Here is a 26,477-nt window from a genome sequence, read left to right as displayed (position 1 = left end):
TCTTAAAATGAAGACTATCATATTGTGTAACAGTTTCCACGTAGCATTTTTCTAAACACTAAAGGCTGCTATCAGAGTTCTTTTAGAACATGTTTCTTTTCACAAATCAATCTGCATCAGAATAATTCAAGTTTATATGCAGAGCTATGTAAAACAAAGCCTACGTAATGCTGATTTCAAAGAGACAAATTTCATGAAGTATGACTATCACACTATTTACTATCTTTCACAAGGATATTTAATAGCAACTAGTCCAACGTCATACAAACATGTTACATCCTCCTAAAACTGGAGGACAAAGAAAGTGATACTCTACTTAGCCCTTAAGTTTATGTTATTAGTACTTCTCCAAACTCAAAGGGAAAAACTCACCAAACCTAGAAGTTAAACAAGCATATTATAACAGTCATATCTAGCCTGCCTGCCAACAAACATTTGAACCACCAAATAAGTTACTCTTGTCCTTCAACAGAGCGAACACTTTCCCATTTGGATTTGATAATCCATTAGATATCTTACTGAGAATTCCTAAATGTGACAAGGTTTGGAAATGAGAAATAAATCTTAAATTTTATTACATTTTAAGAAGTCTTTGTCTCTGTACAGAAATGAAAATAGCGATGTGCAGAGCAAATAAATAAACAAAAATAAATCTAAATTAAGTATTATTGAGTAAACTATAATTTTATAATAGGAAATTTTTACAGAGTGAAAAAAACACGTTATAAATTTAGTAAGACAAAATGTAGATTCTATGAGATCCACCATCATAAACCACTAACCAAAAACCAACAGTCAAGGTTTCATAATTAGAAGAAATAAGGAATAAGAACCATAAATCACTAGAGTGTTTTACCCCTGGCAAAGGTTTTATGAAAATTCTATCTCTAGTAAGTAATTTGCCATTGGATTATATATTTATACCTGGACAGCTTCAGCTGAGTGAGTTGGATGTTCATTTTATCAATGACTGGGGGAAGAGAATGCTGTTCCACAGAAACCACACTAAATTGGTTTTCAACTTTAATTAAACCCAGATCTGCTATAACAGCATTAGGTGATACTGAAGACTGAGGAATGAGAATAACTGGTGCTTTCAAGTTGATATCCATTAAAAGGCGGAAGCTCTTTTCAGCCAAGTCTTTCATGCTGGAAGCAGCTCTTTCTGCAGCCTGGACTGTAGCGGTGCTCAAAGCTTCTTTGGCGGTTTGAAAATTGTTGAGGAAGTTCTGTTGGAAAATACTGGTATTTAGAGTTCCCCCAAAACAGGATTTATTTTTAAAAGGAAAAACTTTAAAAAAGAAAAACTAAATAAAAGAGGTGATATAAAAGAGACGTTATTTATGACTGTGTGCATGGAGTAAAGTCTAGAAAGATACACTCTGTGATAATTAACAAGTGGAGGAAAGAATCCTTTAACTTTCACTTTATGTATTTCAGAATTATGTGTTTTTTTGACAAATTTTGGTAATAATACTTTTTAAAATATCCCTTGTACTCACGAATGTTGTCATCTTAATTCAAATTTAAATAAAAAGATGATGGAGAACTCTTTACATCTCCCAAAGTTGCTTTAATTCTGTACCTCTAGGTCATAGGAATAAAGTCCATTAGTTTTAGTCCTTAGTTTTAGAAACTAAGGTTTTGCCCGCTTATTTCTAAAGGTTCTTTTCTTAAGTGTACTCTAACATGAGCAAAGATGCTGAAGTGTTTACAATCTTGTAATCATTAATAAGAGTCAAAAATTCTTTATTTAGAGTGAGATGCCTTTCACCTCAATTTCAACTAAAAACAGAAAGATTTTTCCCAATGGAGAAAAGAATTGGAAGCAATATTCTTCCATTAATAACGCAAATGGTTTATTTAGTTTATTAAACTAACCCCCCTCCAAATAAATTACTTTCCAGAAAAATAAAACATGATGGTTTAGGTAGAAATCCATAACTTAAAAGCTTTGATTAACAGCCCTGCTAAGAGGCATAGGCAAATTAAACTCTTCAGCTCATGACACTTACATGGAAATAAATAATTAAAAGAATTTTATGGCCTTGTTGATCATAATTATAATCAAAAGCTGTAAGTTCCAGTATTAGTCCTTCAAATGCCTGATGACCTCCTTAAAAGATTCTTTTCGCTAAATACCTTTTAAGGGTCTCTCATAAAACAAATAACACTGAAAAGCCCTAATTAAAACATCAGAAAGTACTTTCAAAATATATAACTATGGAAATGTTAAAGAATGATCATTCATAGGTTCAAAACAATGACAACAAAAATTCATTTAGTTATCCATCATGTAAAGGATTTCCTTAATTGTAATATTCTATTCAGCAGTTGGGAGTTTACCACGCAGCCCTATTAGTAAAGATTTTGACTACCTAGGTTCAGATGTATAGGCAAAGATACTTAGGTGTCAATGAGAAATAAATACATTTAAAAAATAAACTTACCAAAAGAGACATGAAGAATTTATGAACATAAACAATTTGAATACAACCCACTTTGAGAGTAAGTTTGCCATCTACTTTAGACATATCAGCATAGGCCTTTCCTTCTGTGGCATCTGGATAAAGAGTCATTTGGAACCTAAAGACTTCATCTCCCAAAATAGAGACAGCCTAAAAGTATTAAGTTAACTGGTTATTATATCAAAAGAGCTGTATCACTGTATTATAAATAAGTTTCCTTATTACAGAATCCTTGACATATAAAGAAGCATCACTTAAATTCAACCTTCAACAAACTATTAGTTAAAAACATTTAACTTGACAATAACTTTTTCCTATATCTATAAAAAAAGTTTTATCAATGGAGATATCAATCACTTAATTGATTAGAAATAACTTTTACAAATCACCTAGTCTATATACACTGTGAAAGCAGATGATGACCATATTCACGCTTACTCCCTAACAAAATGCCTGACACATGACAGATAATAAATATACACTGAACAAATGATTAAAGGTAGCTCAAGCCCCAAAAAACAAAAATAAATTTCAATATAGAAACGTATCTTTTAATTACCTTTTTGTGAATAGAAGTCGAATCAACATTCGTAACTATGATATCCTTAAGTCTGGCAAACATGTCGGTCTGCTTTGGCCTCACAGAAATAGAGGCATCCATTCCTGTGGGAAACACAACACTTTTCACCTAATCCAAGTGAACTAATTTAGTGGTTTTTAATTCAATAATATACTACCAAGATAGAGAATAGATAAAAATCACTCACTATTAGACATACTAAAGGTAACAACTTCTTTTTTTTTTTTTGGCCACGCCAAGTGGCATGTGGGAATGTGGGATCTTAGTTCCCCGACCAGGTATAGAACCTGCGCCCCTTGCACTGGAAGCACAGAGTCTTAACCACTGGACCGCCAGGGAAGTCCCAAAGGTAACAACTTCTATGTATGAGATACTAAGAAAGATTATAATATCTTTAAGTGCTAGAAGCATCTCATACATAAACTTTGTGGAAATTTTAAAACAGAAGAAATCAAATGTCAAAGAAAATTAATCACAGGTCTCCAAACACAAGTATCCTGTGCATTATTAGTAAGATCAGAATTGGTCATTTATGATGACACCTAACATTTGTTAAACAGTTATTTTACAAACATTATATAATGAAAACTATTACTCTGAAAACTAAACATAAATATAATTTGATGAATAAATACTATTCTTTCTACAGTAAACTGTACCTAAAACACAATCTTTTAAAATTTCTCTCCAAAAAAATGTTTGTCATTCTCATAATTTCTAAAGGCATGATTTCTAAAACCACTCCTCAGAGTGAATGAGAGAATGCCTACAGCTAAGCCCCAAGAATGAACCTAAATCATTACCACGCTATGCATAAATAGATACTCAGTAACATTTGTTGAACGGAACTGATTTTCTAACCCCTTGTTAACTGCTTATTATGTACATACCAGGCACTTTTCTTAATACACGTAAATTTGTAAACTTAATCCTCATAACAATCCCATGAATAATTATTATAACTATCTCCATTTTACAGAAGAGGGAACTCAGGCACGGAAACATTAATTAATTTGCTCAAGGTCAGCCAGTAAGTGTTAGAGCCAAAATCTGAACCTTGGCAGGCTGGCTCCAGAACCCATGGTATAATCTGAACTCATCTTTATATCAGGCTGATGATGAGTAAAGCTTACAAAATTTCTTTTAGAAACTTCTTTTCCTGACACTATATAAGGACAAAAGACAAGGGAAACAGGATAATGACATTTTCTTTACTCAGTGAGATGTTATGATATTCATTTCTCAGTTTAAAGTTATATTATTCTGAAAATGCAAACAGAACATGAGATTAAGCCTTAGACTTATTCTGAAAAATTTTTTAAACATAAGGACTGTCTCACATCAGTCATGAATCATAACAAATTTACTTCTAACATTTCAAAGCACATCTCTGAAAAGTTTGCAAGACTCTTCAATATAAGTAAACCAAAAGACGACTCACGAGAAATCTACCATGCAACAAGCTCATTCTTCCTGAAGGTCTATGTAAAGAAACAGAAATACCTACACTAGGAAAAAATTACTTACCATGTATTCTAATATCTGCAATGTTACACTTCTGGTCACAGACAAAGACATTAAATGCATTTAATTCAGCTATGACCTTTAAATCAAACACATCATCTTGAGAAGTGTTGCTGGATACTGAAAAGTAATAGAATTCTAGTGATTAGCAAAGTGCAAAGATGATATAACATAAAATAATCCCCAAATCACTAAAATAAAAGTACCTTATCAACTATGAAGAACCAAAAAGTTCTCCATTAAGATTACATATAATTAATATTATTTTAAAATCAATTTTCAAATGCCAATCAGACAGAAAGTAGCATATTTCCATCCAAATTAAAAATAAAGGCAACGTTTACTAACACCTTGTAAGTATAATTTTGCTAGATGGAAACCGTACTATAATTTTTCTTGTGGGTAAAAAGGAAACCCCCTATATTAGAATTCTAAGATTCCATTAGAGCTAAATTTTGATTTGGAACTCCTTTTCATATCATATATTAGATCAAAGAAAAATATTTCATGAAAAATTGAAATAGTGATGACTTAGTAAATATGTATTATTAACTATGACACATACATTTTATTAACTATAGAGACAACTTCCCTAAATTATATTATGTTTCTCCATGAAGAATCCTGAAAAAATTTCTATAAGAAATGAACATAAAGGGCTAAAGTTAAGAAAAAAACAAAAAATTATTTTATAATGTGTATTTGTGTCTGTGCACATGTGTATAAAAATCACACTCAAATGGATTCCCTTAATCTATTTTAGTCTAGGTCCTGATTGATAAATTTAAGATATAATTTCCTAGAGATCTGTCTTGACTGAAGGAAACACTTTTTCCTATGAAACTGTAAAAGTATGGGGACATCAGTCCTTAAACACCGAGATGATAAAAGGGTTTTTTTTTTTTCCTTTAAGATTTAAAGTAGCAAAATCAAACCATAGAAAACAGCTATTTGGCATAACTAGAAGATTGTTTCTTTGGATTACTATTTTTTGTAGTTTATTGTGAGCTTAAACATTGCTTTTTCATTTATTCAACTGTGTGTGTGTGCGTGTGTATGTATGTATATGTTATGTAAGTATTTCCATGGATATTAATGTAACAAGTACATTAAAGACAAAGAAGGTAAAACTCTTTTACTCTAGTTTAATGCAAAAATACTGCTCTGCTCCCTGGTTAAAAAAAAAATCTCATCCTTGTATCAGATCTAATATTACTAACAGTTTTCACTTTAAAGATGCCAGTAATATAGATATAATACAACTAGGTAATGGTCTGAAAATTAAATTACCAGACGTTAGATACTCACATCATATGACATGAAAGAAGAATAATTAAAATGATATTTGGCTTAAAAAGAGGCACATGTTCACTCACGCTACACCACATCTAATATTTCACGGCACAAATTGTGGCAAGTGCCCATATCTCTATGTGACTTAAATACAGTTTTGGTTAGAAACCAAAGTGAGTCTGTCTCTTCCATGAGATTGTTCCTTTTGTGTTTTGCAAAGCTGAAAACTGTTGAGCACCAGGCAGTTTTAACTGACTGACTGAAATGGGCCTTTGTTACTACGCATGATTGTGTTCATATTTTATTACTTCCTTCCTCACTTTCACTGGAATGAAGGTTACAGAGACATCAATGCAAAGTATATACAACTTTATTTTACATAAAAGCTAGGCAGTGAAATCAAATATAAATACGTGGTAAATATTAAACACTTATTTAAAATCTCTCACTAAATTACCCTATTATACCATAGGGATAAAATCTGCTTTCTTTTGAAACCAACCTAATCTGTCAAAGCAGCTAAAACATAAAGGTGATAAACAGTTAATCTTAGCTTGAAAATACATGTTATTATAAGATTATTAAAGTTCAGATAGAAAGTATTAAACCATGACTCAAAAGTTAATACCAGTTTTCGCAATGATACTCCTGGACTCCCCCATAAGTGGCTTCAGCTCCGATTCCTTCTTAAAAGGTTCAGAGGATGGAAAAGCAGATGATAAAAAATCCATGAAGGACAGTAAAGCTTCCAAATGAAGAACTAAGTTTAAGGATGAAAATGAAACCTAAGATAATGAACAATTAGAGAGGCAGATTTCAGATATGGAAACATTTTTATGTCAAACCTCAACGTACACAAGTAGCACAGGAAGAGTTCAACTAAGGACTTTTTTTTTTGAGAAAGAACTCACTATTACTTTGTTAACCTTTACCAGACAATAAACCAACACTACCCACTTCCACACCCAAACGATAATTCTAACCTCAACGGAACTTGATAGGCTTTAAGTAAAGATACAGGAAGTATTATCAGCCTTAGGTTGGTTGGTCCCCTTACAGGTGGTCCCAAGACAGACTATACACACTCAAATGGATGGTGACTGATATCTGTACCGAGCCATACTTTTAGCCTTACCCTTCATTTTTTTCTAATCCTAAAGCCAATTAATTCAAATGTTTAATGCTTCCATCAACACTACGCCAAATAACCATAGTGAACAAAATTTCCTTAAAAAATATTTTATTTGTGTATAACAAGGAATCATTAATTTATATCTGGGAAACAAGGAGTCTTTTAGGAAATCAAGTCAACTTTTGTAATAACTTTATTTCAACTCTCCACCCATTTCTTTTATCTACAAAATTAAACCTATTATTATCACCACCCTTATTCTAATTTTAGAGCTCACAATCTCACAACTGAAGATGGCTTTGAAGCTAGATTTAATCATTACTATAATCTAACCTTATAGGGAATTCAAAAAGATTTACCTGAAGTCTTTGTTTGGTATTGTCATGGATGGTTTTAAATTCTGGTCCATCACTGTCTGCCTACAAATAATGGAGGATAAAGCCACTGGGTTGCAAACACTAAAAATTCACACACTGAAAAAATATATATATATTCTTTACTTTTCAAAGTATGTATGAAAACACTATAAACATATTTCTTAAAGGCAAAGAAGAACATGCCAAAAACATGACCACATAAGCACTTCTTATATTCTATAGAAGCAAAAACCCAAACTCCTTATCCTACTTGGGAGGAAATGCTAAAGGTAGGGGAAACTGTCAGTGTATCTAGATAATAACAGATTTTGCTTCAAACTACAATGGAACTTTGTATACATCTACTTATTCAAAAACATAGGATTAACTCAGAAGTTTATTGAAATTATCCAGGATTGTCAGATGCTTGCATAAATCAATATAATCAACCAGTTTTAGGATGAAAAATTTTAGGGGAGAAACTAAGATATTATATACAGGGGAATGACATAATTTCATATATGCAAATATTAAAGAATCCTAGAAATGAAACTACCTTTTTCAATAACATTTTCAGAAGGGGTTCATCTGTTACATTAGAAGAGTTAATAATGTGAAGAGGTTCTCCTTTCGAGTCTAAAAGAGAAAAAAGAGAGGGTAGATTCATTATTAAGTCGTTTAGACATTTCAAATGTATTTAAAAACAGACCAGCCAGTTACACAAATAAACGTTTGTCAAAACTCAGAGCTGTACGCTAAACAGGGTGAATTTTACTGTATATAAATCGTATCTCAATAAAGATGGCTCTGAAAAAAAAAAATTAAAGAAACTGCAAAAAAACAAAAAAACCAGCACTGGCCAATTATAAATGCTATAACATTTGGTACTACTGGTATTACTTATTTGAACAAATCATAATATATTAAAGAACAAAGCTATAAAATACTTAAACTAGCGATTATTCTCAATACAAGTTTGCTTTACTTGAAGTTACCCCATAGAGTTCCTATAAACTTTCAACACCCACACCAACTTTAAAAGTTGGCTTGGTGCAATTTAGAAAGTGAATTTGAAAGGCTGAAGAGACTACAAGGTGATGTTAAATTTTTCCTCTATATATTTCTGGGTTGTTTAATTTTTATTTTTTACAAGTATATATTAATGTCATTAAACACAAATAAAAACACTTATGTAATTTTAAAATAAATTAAAAAACCAAAGAAAAAACGTTACTTCCCAGTAAATTAACTCACCTTTCAAAAAGGGTCCCTGGGCTCTAACCTGGATACTGTTCTCAGAGCACAGTTATAATGTAATGTTGCCTTCCATAAGTACTGGAGTGTTACGTACTGAAGACATATGCCTCATTTTTCTTTTAGATATATTCTACTTTGTGCTAAATATTTAGATATAGACTTACTTTATGATAAATAACTACATAGATAATGAATTTTAACTATCAAATTACTTCATATTAATGTAATAAATTTAAACTAACTAAATAATTATGGTGACACTAATAAATATGCTTCATGTTGATAAAAAGGTAATGACCATCTGCCTATTACATGCACAATTTACAGAGACTATACTTCACACTTACCAGTGAACTCAAAGCATCGCATACTAATTTTTTTTAGATAAGCTTCAGCAGTCAGGTCGTAGGCTTTAACTCTAGCTTCCACTCCAAGCTGCAGGACATTTAGTTCATGTAAAAGCCTTCCTTTCTTTTCTGCTTTTTCCATCAAAGTAATCACGACCTAGCAAAAGGTACCATTATTACCACAAACTATTTCACTAATATACATTGAAGATAAGCTAACAATTTAATAACCATCCAGAATGATATTATCAAAATATTCACACAGCATAAAGATGTTCACTTCTATTTGTGCCTGGAAATTACCTAGGGTTATTTACATTGGCAGGTCCACTTACTTGTTCAGACTTTTAAAGCACTGTCACTATATTCTAATGGATTTCAAGATAGTTATGAAAAAAAAAAGTTGTTCTGCCTAATTCCCAGAAGTCCTAGTCTGATGGATGGTGTCAGACTCGATCTGAAAGTCTGAGATAAACAGTCAATTTTTAAACTACTCCTAAGGCAAGGTTTCTCAACCTTGGCACCACTGACACCTGGGGCTGGATAATTCTTTCCAGTGGGGAGCAGTCCCATGCGCTGTAGGCTGGTTCAGTGGCATCACTGGCCTCTACCCACTGGCTGCCTGTAGCCCACTCTCTCTCTGGACAGTGACAACCAAAAATGTCTTCAGACAATGCCAATTATCAGCTTGAGGGGAGGATGCAAATTGCTTCCCCCCACCCTAATCACTGTCCTAAGGGAAGGGAACTGTAATTATATGTATTACAAATGATACTAAAAAGGACTTATAGGTTTTCTATGTACATATGTTAATGAAACCCATTTGCAAATAGAATTATTCATTTATCAATGTTTCAATTATCAAAGCCTAAAAATCTTCAATAACTGTAACATTAACCAGAAAAACAGCAGATGTTTAGCATGAAGGAAGTTAGTTTCAAAACATATATTTCAGATCAAAAAAGTAGCACTCATTTATTTAAAAGTTTATTATTTTTGACTCAAAGATAGAACATAACCTCTACACAGCTATTTAACGATGAAGGGATTTTGGAGAAAGTTCTTCTAAGTCCCTGTATCCGCGATGCTTTCCCACATACACACGTGTATGCCTGTCCCTCTTTCTACCCTGTCCCAGCCCCTTTCCTAAACTCCTTTTCTCAGACTGTATCTTCTTCTTTAAAAATTCAACGAAATCTCACTTCCTCCAGGTAATCTCCCCTGACTCTTTCAGACTGCTTAGATGCCCTCTTCCTACCATCACTGCCACAAGCTCCCTGGGCACATTGTTAATGGGAGTACTTAACAAAAATTTTAATTGTTTTCTTGTTTGAGTTCAGAGTTTATGTCTTTTACTTCTGTATCCTTAGCACTTAGTACATGCAATGAATATCTGTTATGTGTGTGAACACAGAAGAGGAAAATTCATTTAACCCTTCCTTAAGAATCTGCAGATGGAAAGCAGGTAATGGTAATGTAACATTTTTTAAATGTAGGCATATTGTGTTTTATTCTATTAACGGTTTCTAAAATTTGCAAAGAATTTCTCTGTCATTTTTCCCTTTCCTGCCTTCCCTATATAAAATCCAAAGCAGGACACATTCCAACTGTCCTAAAATTATTTGAAAAGCCAGTTACAGGGCATATTACCATTTTCTCTGTAAATATCATATCCCCCAAATATAACTCATCTTCAGCAAACTCTCAAATTTTTAAACATTATTTCTACATACAAATTACAAATAGCCTTTGTAAGCTTTTTCTATCCATATCAATAATCTGCAAGTTTACTTTATTAGAGGTAATTCCAAATATCCATTATTTATCCACCTCATTTAATAAAAACAGAAGAAAATTACACACCTCTTTGATTTCAAATTTCAGCAGCATATTAATGATGTCTACAGATCTAATTTCTTCCACTCCAGCTGTTAAACTATCTTGTGAAACATGCATATCTTGTTTTAATGTAGAGATTTCAAGTGGCTCTTTAGTTTCACCTAAAGATGTTTAAAAGAAATTCATTCACTTCTATTCACACATTTCTTACATGAATACTCAACAAGGACTTATACAAGTACTCTGGACTTGGTACAGGCATTGAAAATCCACAGATCAGTCATACACAGCTCTAGCCCTTAGAAAGCTCATGGCTTAGTAGAAGAAACATATACACTTAAAATACAAACAAAATAAGAAGGCTACACTTAGTCACATTAAATGGACAAATGTTAATAGTCTCTAGATAAAGTACGTAGAAAGCACAGAACTAAGCATGACATTGTCATGAGAAGGTCAAGAAAGTCTTAATAGGAGAGTTATAATTCAAGTAGAACTGAAGGAGCTCCTCACACAGAGAAGAATAAAATAAGAGGTAGTGGAGAACCACAGAGAGATAAAACATCAGGATAGGTTTTGCAAACAGAATGGAGTTTGATATGGTTACATCATAAGAAGGATAATAAGAGCTAAGGCTTGATGTGAAAGAAGCGGGGGGGGGGGGAGTTAAAGCCTCTTACGCCATACCAAGAAGCAAAAGTAAAACCATATGAATATGACCGGGTTGTCCTGAAATTCATGCATCCTGAAATGCAGTAAAATTGCTTTCTAAACTGTAACACACAACACTAATAATAGCTATCACTTGCAAAGTACTTAACCTCTGTGTTGAATGTTGTGCTAACAGACGTTCACAGACTATCTCATTTAACTCTTACAACAACACTTTAAGGTAAAACCTTTATGTTGTCCTTATTTCACATATGAGCAAATTGAGGTCCAGACAGATTCAGTACCTTGTCTAGTGTTTTTCATATGGAAAACCACTGCTGTTAATTATTACCTTTGAGAAAGCAAAGCACAGGGCAAGGTTTCTTAACTATCACCTTATTTCAGCACTGTTCCAAACATAATGTGATTGAGGGAAAATAATTCTAGCCAATATTTTGCTTCTACAAAACAATTCCTGGAACAGGCAAAGATTTCTTAAATAGGAAGTAAAAAGCACTGATCATTTTTAAAAATTGTGTATTAGAATTCATTAAAATTAACTAATTCTATTAAAAGAAAACCTATTAAGAGAGTGAAAAGGTAAAGCACAGATAGGGAGAAGATATTTCTACACATATGCTAACATATATACATATAGCACATATAACCAGCAAAGGGCTCCTAACCAGAATGAATAAACAACTCCTATACGCCAGTTAGAAAAAAGACCATACCTCAATAAAAATAATGGTCAACAGACTTGAATGATCATGTCACAAAAGAGGATATCCAAATGGCATATGAAAAGGTTTTCAATTTCATTAGTTACCAGGGAACAAATAAAACCCAGAGAGATATAACCACCAGGATGGCTAAATTTTACAAGACTGAGGATAGCAAGTACTGGTGAGAATGTGAAACAACTGGAACTCTCATACATTGCTAGTGGGAAAGTAAATTGGTTCAACCACTTGGAAAACTATTCAGTATAGCCTGGCGTAAGTTACTGAAGCGAAACGTAAGCTAACATATGACCCGGTAATTCTACTCCTAGCTATATGTCCAAAAGAAAACAGTATATGTGTGCCAAAAGACTGTACAATCACATTCATAGCAATTTCACTCATGACAGTCAAATACTGGAAACAGGAATAAAAAGAACTAGCGCTATAGACATCAACACGGATGAATCCCACAAAATGTTGAATGAAAGAAGCCAAGGGATCCGCGCGTGGCAGCGCTGCGACCGCGCAGCTCTCTGCCGAGCCCCAGAAAGGCCGCGCCGGCCCCGCCGCGCTCACGGTCGCGCGGCTCCCCTCGCCGCGAGGCGGGAGAGGGCTCGGGGCGGCGCGGGTGCCTGCCGCCCTCCAAGGGGACCGTGGGAGCGGGGCGCGGGGGCTCTGCCCCCGGCCCACGCACCTGCCCCCCCCCCGCCCGAAGCCGCGCGCGGCCCTCGAGCCCCCGACCCCAAGTTCGCAACACGAAGCTCCGAAATCCCCGGCAAGGCTCCAAGGAGGCACGAGCTCGGGCCCCCTCTCACGGAGGTACAAATGATGCAAAATGGACACCTGGCCCCAGAGACAGATGAAGATGATCTTTAGTCTGGCTATAATGACTACAATCCAACCTATGATGCCGAGCAACTGGAGAATGACACAGCTTTTCAGCAAGCTGTGAGAACTAGTCATGGCAGAAGACCTCCTGTAACTGCTAAAATACCAAGCACAGCAGTTGCTAGACCTGTAGCTACTGGGTATGGGTCCAAGACATCCCTGGCATCGTCAGTGGGAAGACGAATGGCAGGGGCTCTTCAGGATGGAGTTACTAGACCCATGACAGCAGCGAGGGCAGCTGGTTTTACCAAAGCAGCTTTGAGAGGCTCTGAGTCGACCCTCTCGGTCAGGCGTGGGGCCCTGCACCGCCCCTGGAGGCCAGGAACGAAGACAGCCGAGAAGAAAAGATGAGACAATTAAAGAAAGTAAATGAGTCGGTAGAAGAAAGCTGTATTGCTAATAGTCGTGGAGACTTAAAATTGGCCTTAGAAAAGGCAAAAGATGCAGGAAGAAAAGAGAGAGTCCTGGTGAGACAAGGAGAACAAGTTACAAGTCCAGAAAACATCAATTTGGATTTAACTTAATCAGTTCTTTTCAACTTGGCCAGTGAATATTCAGCTAATGAAATGTATGCTGACCAAACACCTATCAAGTTATAGTGAAAAATAAGATGTTTAGCAATGCAGGACGGTTGAAAGTGAATATGGGAAATATTTATTTAAAGCAAAGAAATTATTCCAAAGCCATTAAATTCTACCAAATAGCCTTAGATCAAATTCCAAGTGTCCATAAAGAAATGAGGATTAAAATTATGCAGAACATTGGAGTTACATTTTTTAAAACTGGGCAGTATTCAGATGCCATGAATTTATTTGAGCACATAATGAGTATGGCACCAAATCTGAAGGCAGGCTTCAACCTAATTCTTAGTTACTTTGCTGTTGGAGATCGAGAAAAAAATGAAGAAGGCATTCCAAAACTTGATTGCTGTTCCATTAGAAACTGATGAAGATGATATAAATACATTTCACCAAGTGATGACCCACATACTAATTTAGTGATTGAATCTATAAAAAATGATCATCTAAGGCAAATGGAACGTGAATGGAAAGACATGGCAGAAAAATACACCATGACATCATGAGCAAAACTCATTGCTCCTGTAATTGAAACATCTTTTGCTGTAGGTTATGATTGGTGTGTTGAAGTTGTGAAAGCTTCTCAGTATGTAGAGCTGGCAAATGATCTGGAAATAACGCACTTACCTACCTGAGACAAAAGGACTTTAATCAAGCTGTAGAGACCTTTAAAATTTTGAAAAAAAGGACAGTAGAGTGAAGAGTGCAGCTGCACCCAACCTCTCATTCCTGTATTATTTGGAAAATGAATTTGCAGAAGCCGGTAGCTATGCAGATTTAGCTGTGAACTCTGACAGATATAATCCGTCAGCTCTTACTAAGAAAGGGAATACAGTTTTTGCAAATGGTGATTATGAGAAGGCAGCTGAATTGTAAAATGAGGCTCTAAGAAATGATTCTTCTTGTACTAAAGCACTTTATAATATTGGCCTTACCTATAAGAAGTTAAACCAGCTTGATGAAGCTTTGGACTGTTTCCTGAAACTTCACACAATCCTAAGAGACAGCACCCAAGTCCTTTACCAGATAGCAAATGTATACGAATTAATGGAAGATCCCAACCAAGCTATGGAATGGTTAATGCAGCTGATCAGTGTTGTTCCAACTGACTCCAGAGCTTTGTCTAAACTGGGAGGATTATATGACACTGAGGGGGATAAATCCCAAGCATTCCAATATTATTATGAGTCATATAGGTATTTCCCGTCCAACACTGAAGTCAACGAGTGGCTCGCGGCCTATTACATTGACACCCAGTTTTGTGAAAAAGCCATTCAGTACTTTGAAAGAGCTTCTCTTATACAGCCTACACAGGTGAAATGGCAGCTGATGGTAGCTAGTTGTTTTAGAAGAAGTGGTAACTACCAAAAAGCATTAGATACTTACAAAGATATTCACAGAAATTTTCCAGAAAATGTTGAATGTCTACGTTTCTTGGTACATCTCTGCACAGACACTGGATTAAAAGAAGTTCAAGAATATGCAACAAAACTCAAGAGATTGGAAAAAATGAAGGAAATCAGGGAACAGCGCATCAAGTCTGGCAGGGATGGCAGCGGGGGTCCCCATGGCAGGAGAGACAGGAGCGCTGGCAGTGACAGTGGGCAGAACTGTGGCTCCGGTAGCAGAGGCAAGCGGCTCAGCACCCAGCTCCGAGCCCTGCCTGGGACAGACGAGCCTTATGAGAGCAGCAGTAACAAGGAGCTAGATGCCTCCTATATGGATCCACTTGGCCCGCAAATAGAAAGACCCAAAAAGAGAGTCAACGAGGATGATTTTGCTGATGAACAGTTAGGAGATGATTTGCTTCCAGAATAATATATATTTTAATATATTATTTATTAAAGGAAAGAAATCGCCTTACAAGAGAATACTCATGTTAAAGTTTGGATTAAATATACAAACTTTAATTTTTCACACTGTCAAAACTTTAAATAAGTGTATTCTGTTCTATGAGTATGGATTTAGATTTTGTTTTGCTTTTAATGGAATAAAAACATGTGAAAATTAAAAAAAAAAAAAGAAAGAAGCCAAAAATGAAAGTAAATTCTCTATGATTCCATTTATATGAAATTCAAAAAGAGGCAAAACTAATGTATGATATTACAAATCAGAATGGTACTTAATTCTGGGTGGATTCAGGGGCAGGGTGGGTGTTTGGTATTGATTGGTAAAGGCATAGGGAGAGCTCTAGGGTGCAGTGCTGGAAATGTTCTATATCTTAATCATGGTGATTACACTGGTGTAGCCATATATAAAAATCCACTGAATTGCACTTTACTATATGTATTAACATACTGTAAAAAAGGTTTTTCCCCCCTAGTATTTTGGGTTTTTTCTGAGACACAACTGACATGTAATATTACATTAGTTTCAGGTAAAAAAAGTTTTTTAAAATTGAAAAAATACAGTGAGATACCATTTTTCACTCAGCAGCAAACTGGCAAAAATTTTTAAATCTGGTAATACACTGTGTTAGAAAAAGCACAGAAAAACCACCTGATGGGAGTACAAAATGAGTATAAGTTCTATGGGGGTCAACTGGCAAATCTGTCAAAATGTTAATAAAATTAATTTTATTAAATGTATTGATTGAATTCACTTATTATTTTAGCTTAATAAAAACTGAATACCCTTTAACCCAGCAGTCCTGGTATTTCCCCTACAGATAAACATGCACTTGTAAAAGTGTATGTACAAGGATATTTAATGCAACATAGTAAGAGTGAAAGACTGAAAACCACCTGAAACGTCCATCAATAGGGACTTGCTAACTAAATTATGATACTTCAACAGAATTTAATACCAAGAAGCCATTAGAAAGAATGAGATCTATACACAGCATATATATAGATATGGAATGAATACCAAGATACACTGTGTATGTGTATATGTGTACATATAAATCAGCTTAAAAAATAAGTCTGGTAGTTACTTTGCCTTTAAGGGCCACTGTATCTAATAATTTAAATACTATTTGCATTTTTATTGCTATACAATTTTTTCAGTATCTTTGTTCAGTGGTAATTTATCAACCACTCCACTTTGTACAGCTAAAAATCAGATCAAGGGACTTCCCTGGTGGTCCAGTGGTTAGGAGTCCGCACTTCCACTGCAGGGGGCGTGGGTTCGATCCCTGGTCAAGGAACTAAGATCCTGCATGCCACACAGTACAGCCAAAAAAATTTTTTTTTAATTTTTAAAAAAATTTTTAAAAAAAAGTCAGATCAAGTATGCTACAGAGCCTAGTGCCAACTTAAAATGTTTTTTTCTCTATACATGCAAGTTCAAAAATTTTTCCAGGACTTCACCATTGATCTGAAACCCTTCTTTATGGCCTCCTCCTAACTCATGCAACTTAGAAACTGACTTTACTCAACTTAAAAGCAAACTATGGTTTTATTCAATAGCATCTTATTTGTTTTCTTGGTAATACAAATCACAATTTGTAAATGTATGTTTGTTTACTTCATTTTTATTATTTGTCTCCCCTACAAAATTGTAAAAAACATTTATTACACCACCTACTGTCAACCTCTTACCTGTCTCTTGCACTCTTGGTTTCACTTTATTCAAATCTTCAGTAGCCTCACCGAGATTTTCTGCTAGTATTCTAAATAAAAGATTAAGATCTTCTTGATTTAGATTAACCTGTGAAATATGATGTTCCAAGAAAGGATAAAGATATTTCATTTTAAAATGAAACAATTTTAATATGGAAAACAAATCCTTAGTAACAAAACACTAAGGACAGGATACTCTTAACATTGACTAAAAAATTGTACAATCACTGTACACTCAAGTATTTCACTACTTATTTCATGTTAAAAATTTCATTTTCAAATATAAGACAGTGTTTGGAGAAAAACAATGTGATTTACAAGTCAATATTAGTTTCATCTACTTAACCAATATGATCCTTAGTGAAAGTTAATAATTATTAAAGAAATCAGATCACTTTTTTTAATAAGTGACTTTCAGAACACACATAAATTCCACTTTTTAAACAATAAGAATTTCAATGTAATAAAAGGCCACCTTCAATATGAAAAATAGGCATTTCACTCAATGCTATAATTATCTGAGGGGTACTCATACTCAGATACCCCTAAAATAAAAGGGTGTGTATATAATATACAGAATGAGCTATAATTATAATACACTAATAAATAATTTACAAACAGATCTCTGCTAACGTGTACACATAACAAATTTAAAAGCTACGTAACATTTAACTGAAGATTAAATTCTACTAAAATTAATAAAGATCCTGTTGGACAATATCACACTGAAATTTTCCTTACAACAATCAGTAAAAATTCCACATTTCATTTAGATTTATAATGAGAAAGTCTTCAGAGTCTGAACTTTCAATAAGAAAGCTTTTTCTGGGACTTCCCTGGTGGCACAGTGGTTAAGAGTCTGCCTGCCAATGCAGGGGACACGGGTTCAAGCCCTGGTCCGGGAAGATCCCACATGCCGCACAGCAACTAAGCCCGTGCGCCACAACTACTGAAGTGCCCGTGCTCCACAACAAAAGAAGCCCATGCACCACAACTAGAGAAAGCCCATGTGCAGCAACGAAGACCCAATGCAGCCAAAAATAAATAAATAAAAAAAATAATTTAAAAAACAAAGTTTTTTTCACTCATATACTCACATTCATTGACTCAAGATGACCTTTAATTTCCACAACAGGCACCTTGTGGTACCAAGATGCAGCTAGATTCCGATTTACAGAAAACTCCAAATTAATTGGACGCAACAGCTGAATATCAGGATGGGAGATGCCTGGCTGGATCACTGTCCTAATGAAAAATATAATTGATATATATGCATAAACATAGGAGTAAATGCAACATATCATTAAAAAAAACACAAAGTCCAAAGTTGCTGCTCTAAACATTGATTTGAAACAGCGCTGTTTTAGTGTTTTCTAAACTTGGCCTATAATTAATTTAATCTACAATATACTAGCATGGACAGATTTAAACACAGCTGTCCCTTGAACAACACCGGGGACTAGGGTGACGACCCCTCCATGCAATCATATAACTTATAGTTTGCCCTTCATATTTCGGTTCCTCTGTATATGCGGTTCCTCCATAACCACAGTTCTAAACAACCACAGGTTGTATAATACTGTGTTATTTACCACTAGAAAAAAAAATCTGCGCATAAGCAGAACCATGAAGTTCAAACCCGTGCTGTTCAAGGGTCAACTGTATATGATATACGATTAGCCTTTAAGAAAACTTTTTCTTTTAAACAGAAGATAGATGACAAACTGAGTAAATTTTTAAAAGAAACTGATATTTTTGAAGCTATGGGGGAAATCATCAATACAGTTGTTCAAGGACTGATATGTGTGCTGGTACAGAGATTAGAGAAAAAAATGGCAAGATGAAAAGTAAGCTATTTCTAAGTTTATAAAGCTCTTCAACCAGGATTCTTTCCTGGACTTGTCTTATAATCATTCCTTTTGTATTCAAGATAATTAAATCTCCTTGGATGGGGTAGAAAATGATTTTAAAATGAACATACACACTTTCAAATGTCCTCTGGTGTGAGCCCTAGAGATACATCATTACTTACACAGCATTCCTGCCAAAAATGTGTAAGCTCAATTAAATCATGGGAAATCACTCAGACAAAACTAAATTCAGAGTCACTCTATGAAACTAGACTGAACTCTTCAAAACTGTCATCATCATGAAAAACAAAGAAAGGCTGAAGAACTATCCCAGAATAAATGTCTATCAGTACAGAAATCCCCCTCACTAATATAGGATACAATTAAATGCCACATGTTATCCTGGATTGAGGGGAACATTCTTGGAATAACTGGTAAAATCTGAATATTGAATGCATATTAGATAATAGATTATATCAATGTTAAATTTCCAGAATTTGATAATTGTGGTTATTATGTAAGAGGATTAATGTCCTTGTTCTTAGGAGACACATGCTAAAGCACTTTGGGGCAAAGGGTTAAGATATCTTTTCTCAAATGGTTTAGCACAAAGTGTTTTAATTTCCATTTATAAAATAAATCTTGGGGATGTAACATATAGGATGGTGACTATAGTTAATAACACTGTACTGTATATTTGAAAGTTGCTAAGAGCATATATCTTAAAAGTTCTCATAACAAGAAAAAAATTTTCTGTAAATATGTGTGGTGATGGATGTTAACTAGACTTACTATGGTGACCATCTAGCAATACATATGACTATCAAATCATTATGTTGTATACCTGAAACTAATATGTCAATCATACGTGAATAAAAATAAAATTTTAAATTTTTAAATATTTTAAATGATAATATGTATATACACAGAGTTAAAGCAAATGTAAATAATTGGTGAATCTAGTTGAAAAATTATAGGTACTATTTCTGCGATTTGTCTGTAGGCTTGAGATTTTTCAAAATAAAAAGTTGATTTAAAAAACAGCTCTGTGCAACAGAAGTATGTTGAGCATGAATTTCAACAGTCATAAAATTTCATAGACAATATTAAATCATACTTAAATATCAATACATAATTATTGAAACAGTATACCTAGAAAGCTTAAGCTTTGTTAGCTGCACATCCATTCTATCAATTACTGGAGGGTCTGAGTAGTCTTCACCAGATATCAGACTGAACTGATTCTGAACTCTGATTAACCCAAGATCTACCACTACTGCATTGGTGGAAATGGAAGACTGTGGGATGACTATAACTGGTGCTTTCAAATCAATATTGATAGAAACACGAAAGCTCCTCTGGGCAAAATCTTTCACACTTGTGGCAGCCTTTTCTGCAGCCTGAGCAGTGGCAGCACTCAGAGCCTCTTTGGCTGTCTGGAAATTGTTCAGGAAGTTCTGTGGACACAAAATAAAAGGAGCAATTCAAACAGGAGGACAAGCACATCATTTCTAACACCATCTTCTTTTTATTTATGTGCTAATTTTTTTCCAATAAATAACTTTCAATTTAGTCCTATCTTTCTAGTTAGGAAAGAATTACTGATTATCCATCCATATTTATGAGCTACCTGACTGACAAGGGCTAATTATAATTAGACTTATATGGCTGAGGAACAGAGAAAAAAACATTTTTAATAGTTTTTGCACTTGAGAATTTGGATTCATTATATTCCAGCAAAAATAATTCCAGTTCTAGACAATGCTACACAAAAATCATTATATGATTCAGATTTCAACTGTTAAAGAGAGGTTTTGACCTCTACATTAATCCATAAATACCATCAATAATCAAATCAATGCACAACCTAACATTCAAAGTTTTAAGATTTGCAATCACAATTATCAGACTTATTTTAAGTATTTCTAAGTCAAAAAATCTATATATAAATAGTGATTTTACCAGAAGTGACATGAGGAATTTATGGAGATAGACAATCTGTATACAGCCAACGTTCAGTGACACCACACCATCCACTTTGGACATGTCAGTATAGGAATCCCCCTCAGTAGCATCTGGATACAAATCCAAGTTAAAATGAAAGACTTCATTTCCCATTATTGACACAGCCTGAAAAGCAGAGATTTGAATGCACTCCATCCAATGGACAATGACAATGACAAAATAAAATCGCAATTTAAAAGGGTTTATAATCATTATAGAAACATTTTTCTATCAAAATATTAGTTATTAGTATTAGTATATTAGTATAGTTAGTATTAGTATATTAGTATAGTTATTATACTATTATACTATTACTATTATACTACTATACTAATACTATTATACTATTATACTATTATAGTATTAGTATATTAGTATATTAGTATAGTTATTAGTTATTAGTCATTAGTATAGTTATTAGTTATTAGTCATTAGTATTATTAGTATAGTTATTAGTTATTAGTCATTAGTATTTTAAAAAATAAAATATATTTTAAAATAAAGTCTCACATTCAATCATCAAAAAATATTAATGATTTACTATCACCTACTTTTTTATGAACTGTCTTAGGATCAACATCTGTGACAATAATATTTTCCAATCTGGCAAATAGTGACTGTTTTCTTGACTGAAGAGAAAGGGAAGAATCGAGTCCTGGAAAAAAAATTATATTATTATAATTTCTATAGATACCATAATAAGATCTGAACATTTTTCTTCCATTGAATAACTTTATTCTGTAGGTGGTATTTTTATAAATTTAGCAATGTTTGAACTCACAATTGATAAATAAGTGTAATATTAGATATTTTTAGTTTTATGAACAATGAAACCTATAAACTCATTAAAAAATAATTATCTGAATTTTCAACCTTGTGAAAAAACTACATCTAGTGCAGATAGATTATCTTAGGATTTTAGTAAATTCTTTACACCTTATATCCAGTCATTTACATGGAGACTATAAGAGTTTCATGAATCAAATTCAGACTAGTAGATGCACTGCCAGTTTCGAAAGAGCAAAGAAAAACCCTAGTTTTCTGGGTTTTAAGTTTTTCAAGAATCGTATTAAACATATTCTTTACCTTTACCAGATCACAATGAGCTGGTAAAGATAGAGTCAGAGAAAAAATCTACATTCATTTTAGCAGATTTTGCCTAAAAGAACATAATGGGCTCATAGGATTTGTTCTTCATGATAAGGTTGCTTTGCATTTGTACCAAGATAAAGCGTATTCACAGACCTTAAACTGAATTCTGGGTTGACACTTAGCTCATCAACAGCATCCCTACATTGACATTAGTATTCCTTTCACCTCTGAGACAACTCTCAAAACGGTCCAAGACACCAGTATGTGTGGTTCAACTCTCAAAGAGTTAAGAAAACATGCAATCCAATTATGTCACAAAATAAAATAATCCAGTTTTCACAGCTCAGAGCCTTCCATTTTATATATACTTTAGCATTGCAAAAAACAAGCTTATCTTTTAAACAATTTTTAATATCATGAGAACTTTTACCTTGAATCTTGATTTCAGCAATATTGTTCTTCTCATCACAAACAATAACACAGAAAGCATTCAACTTGGCAAACAGCCTGAAGTGAATAATGTCACTCTCCTTAGAGGATACAATCACTGCATATAAACAAAGCAATTCTATCACAGTGGATTCTAGTAATATACACTCTATTAAGGTTTCTTCCCTGTATTAAGTGAACCATGGTTCTGCTTAAAATAATTTTAAAATTCTCAAATTCTTAAGTATTTCAAATATTTTTTTTGCTTTATATATTCTTTTATATAGTTTGCATTTTTAATAGTGAGATATACTACTTTGATAATGTAAAAGCAAGAAAAAACTTAAAATACATAAAGACAACAACATTGAAACTCAAGGAAGTTACTGAATATTAAATAATATGCCTATGGTCCCATAGTTTAAGTAGCAGAGTCAGGATTTGAACTGAGTTCTTTCTGATCCAAAAGCTGGGCTCTTATCCAATGCGATGCTATCCCTGCACCCTGGCCCTCACGCCTCTGGGTCTTGATTTCCTTATCTGTAAAATGTTAGGGAAGATTAACCCTCTATAGTGTCCTTTCAGGAGCCACTGAGAGAAGGAAGAGCTCAGAATAAATACAGGTCTTCTTCCCCTAATATCCATATAAAGGCATCCCCCATCACCACCAGAATAAGAACAAAAACATTTTTTTTAAACAACAGTATTAATTACATTTATCTTACATATCAGGCACCCATGTATGACTCAGTTTGAAGGAAAGAACAAAGGTAGGCAAAATGGCATGTAAATGACTAACTAGATGGTCTCTAAGATTCCCCATTTAGCTCTACAATTCTAAAACCCTTACTAACAAGAAACAAAACAGTGTTTTTCATACTTTTCTGCAGAGCTGAATTTTTTTGTTGCTTTTCAGTAGAAACTTGTACTTCCTTGGTATCACCCATGTTTTGGCCATCTGATGGAATAATGGTTGTCAGGTAATTAATAGAAGAGAGAAGAGCTTGTGTATGCAGCAACAGGTTTAAAGATGAAAAAGCCACCTAGAAATATTTTAAAAAGAAAATTAGTTTCCCAGGCCAATTATACCAGTAGTCTGCATGATGTATGCAAAAGGCTCCTAACTAGACTTGCATCACTGCCGTACACCACTTAAAAGGAAGAGAGAAGAGAGGAAGACTCACAACTCACAGCCTTAAACAGGGACTATATGGAGAGTAAATAATACTTACACATTTTGGGGGTTCATTTGAGTATCAAGGTAACCTAATTACTCCATTTCCCAAGCCTAATTACCATAGAGCCTACAATCTGCCTGTCACGGCCATTCCAATATTCAATATATATATCACTTTTTGGAATCTTCAATGACTACTATTATGATTATATAAAACATATAAGTTAGAACATGAAACTCCAGAATCACCATGTATTACCACCGTGTTAAGAAATGATTTCAGGCTCTGCACATGGCTCTGCACATGGCCGTTGAAGCTACAGTGTCAGCAGAAGCCGGTTCGCACTAGGAACTCTGGTGTGAAGGGTTGGGCGTGAGGCCTCTGCACGCAGCCCCCTATGAGCAAGTGCATCTAGACTAAGCACAAAGGAAAAAGAAAAAGCTTGCGGGATCTTGGTTCCCAGTCTGGAGGTCAGGCCTGAGCTCCTGTGGTGGGAGCTCCGAGTCCAAACCACTGGACTAACAGAGAACCTCAGACCCCAGGGAATATCAATCGGAGTGAGGCCTCCCAGAGGTCCTCATCTCAGCACCGAGACCCAGCTCTACCCAACTGCCTGCAAACTCCAGTGCTGGACGTCTCAGGCCAAACAACCAGTAAGACAGGAATACAGCACCACCCATCAAAAAAAAAAAAAATGAAACGACAAAAAAATATGTTACAGACGAAGGAGCAAGGTAAAAACCTACAAGACCAAATAAATGAAGACGAAATAGGCAACTTACCTGAGAAAGAATTCAGAGTAATGATAGTAAAGATGATCCAAAATCTCGGAAACAGAATGGAGAAAATACAAGAAACATTTAACAAGGATCTAGAAGAACTAAAGAGCAAACAATGATGAACAACACAATTACTGAAATTAAAAATACTCTAGAAGGAATCAATAACAGAATAACTGAGGCAGAAGAACAGATAAGTGAGCTGGAAGATAAAATGGTGGAAATAACTGCCAGGCAGCAGAATAAAGAAAAAAGAATGAAAAGAACTGAGGACAGTCTCAGAGACCTCCGGGACAACATTAAACTTCCTTAACATAGGAGAGGAATTAGCCAATCAAGTCCAGGAAGCACGTTGAGTACCATACAGGATAAACCCAAAGAGAAAAACGCTGAGACACATATTAATCAAACTATCAAAAATTAAATACAAAGAAAAATATTAAAAGCAGCAAGGGAAAAGCAACAAATAACATACAAGGGAATCCCCATAAGGTATGGGGATATATGTATGCATACAGCTGATTCCCTCTGTTATACAGCAGAAACTAACACAACACTGTAAAGCAATTATACTCCAATAAAGATGTTAAAAAAAAAAAGATTTCAAATGTGACATTCATGAGATTTAAATATAAAAAATGCAATTAAGAGTGAGTTCTCAGTCACTAAATAATCTTCTAAAACCACAATTATGGTCCTATCATTAAAAAAAAAAGAATATATAGCTTACAGGAGAAAATATTGTATTTTTAAAAACAATAACTCCAGAAACCTAAAATAGCAACACAAATTGCTTTAAAGAATATATGATTTTCTAATAGCGAATTGAATTTTTTTTAAAATCACTTTTTATACAAAAGGACTTCTTTTCATTGCTTCAAGATACTAAGTGGATATAAAAATTATTAAAAGGAAGATTCAATATTCAACAGATTTTCCCATCTCTCAAAAGTATAATCTGAAACTCATTTCTCTCATTTTCTTTTTACTGTATTCTAAAATTACATTTTGCCTCTTCTTCCTCTACTTGAGTACCTTAGTATAGCTCCAGAAGTACTCAACATCTCTCCTTGTATTTCACACACTTTCTGAGCCCTGCGTTAAAAGACAGTATCTAGTTTGGTTTGTTCAGAATCCTGTTGGTTCTTTGTAAACCAAAGTTCCCTCATCTACAGCATTCCCTCCTTTAGAAGTAATTAGGATGTGATAAATGAGTTAAATAACAGTATTATTATCCTGAATCATAAACACAGAGCATGGTAGACATTTATGAGGCTAATTTATAACTTTTAATGGTTCCTCAAAGGATACTGAAGACTTCCAGAGTAGGTTATTTTCAAACAGGATCTATTCTTTTAACAGAATTTCTTACCTTAAGTGTTTGTTCAGTTTTTTCAAAACTAGTTTGAAAACTGGGTCCATTCTTATCAGCCTAAAAAAAAAAAAAGAAAGAAAAAAGAAGTTCTAAAGAAGGAATTAAGACCAAAGTAAATGAATCATTTACTTATAATCTTTACTTAATTTATTTATATTCAGTTATAACTATTTTAAAATACATTATATATTTAATTTTATTATCATTATTTTAAAGTTACATCCAAATCTATTTATTTATCATTAAGAGTAAAAACTTGTCCTCCTCTTCAAACAGAGGAGAGCATGGCATCATTCACTTTTGGGAAACTGCAGCTAGGGATCAGAATGATAAACTCTGAGGGTTAGAAGGTTTAAAGGTAGTCTAGCCCATCTATCACCTAATGTTTAAATACCTTTAGAAAGTCTTCAGCAAGTCTATTTTAGGATATCTCCAGTGAAAGAAACCTCATTTTCTTAGAAATCCAAACTTTAGAGAAGTTTGATTTAATGAGGTCTTCACACTGAATCAAAAATCTGTCTCCTGGGACTTCCCTGGTGGTCCAGTGGGTAAGACTCCGTGCTCCCAAT

At 34.1% G+C, this 26,477-nt stretch overlaps 1 protein-coding gene and 1 pseudogene across 5 annotated transcripts in view; one reads left to right on the top strand and one right to left on the bottom strand.

The window, feature by feature from the left end:
* Positions 1–26,477, bottom strand: part of VPS13C (vacuolar protein sorting 13 homolog C) — a 189,961-nt gene that overhangs the window by 79,460 nt on the left and 84,024 nt on the right. For all 5 annotated transcript variants that reach the window (XM_036841778.1, XM_036841776.1, XM_036841777.1 and 2 more), the window contains 17 exons: positions 25,906–25,965; positions 23,457–23,619; positions 22,578–22,694; positions 21,607–21,710; positions 21,014–21,181; positions 20,204–20,508; positions 18,299–18,446; positions 17,181–17,289; positions 10,821–10,957; positions 8,958–9,114; positions 7,910–7,989; positions 7,357–7,416; positions 6,494–6,650; positions 4,576–4,692; positions 3,028–3,131; positions 2,451–2,618; positions 925–1,229 (listed from right to left, as the gene is read on the bottom strand). In XM_036841778.1, coding sequence (XP_036697673.1) covers positions 925–1,229; positions 2,451–2,618; positions 3,028–3,131; positions 4,576–4,692; positions 6,494–6,650; positions 7,357–7,416; positions 7,910–7,989; positions 8,958–9,114; positions 10,821–10,957; positions 17,181–17,289; positions 18,299–18,446; positions 20,204–20,508; positions 21,014–21,181; positions 21,607–21,710; positions 22,578–22,694; positions 23,457–23,619; positions 25,906–25,965 — 2,459 coding nt within the window. The remainder of the gene's footprint in view (positions 1–924; positions 1,230–2,450; positions 2,619–3,027; positions 3,132–4,575; positions 4,693–6,493; positions 6,651–7,356; positions 7,417–7,909; positions 7,990–8,957; positions 9,115–10,820; positions 10,958–17,180; positions 17,290–18,298; positions 18,447–20,203; positions 20,509–21,013; positions 21,182–21,606; positions 21,711–22,577; positions 22,695–23,456; positions 23,620–25,905; positions 25,966–26,477) is intronic.
* Positions 12,998–15,456, top strand: LOC118889716 (annotated as a pseudogene).

The sequence above is a fragment of the Balaenoptera musculus genome, chromosome 2 (genome assembly GCF_009873245.2).
Source record: "Balaenoptera musculus isolate JJ_BM4_2016_0621 chromosome 2, mBalMus1.pri.v3, whole genome shotgun sequence".
NCBI lineage: Eukaryota > Metazoa > Chordata > Mammalia > Artiodactyla > Balaenopteridae > Balaenoptera > Balaenoptera musculus.
This window is presented reverse-complemented; position numbering and strand designations above follow the sequence as displayed.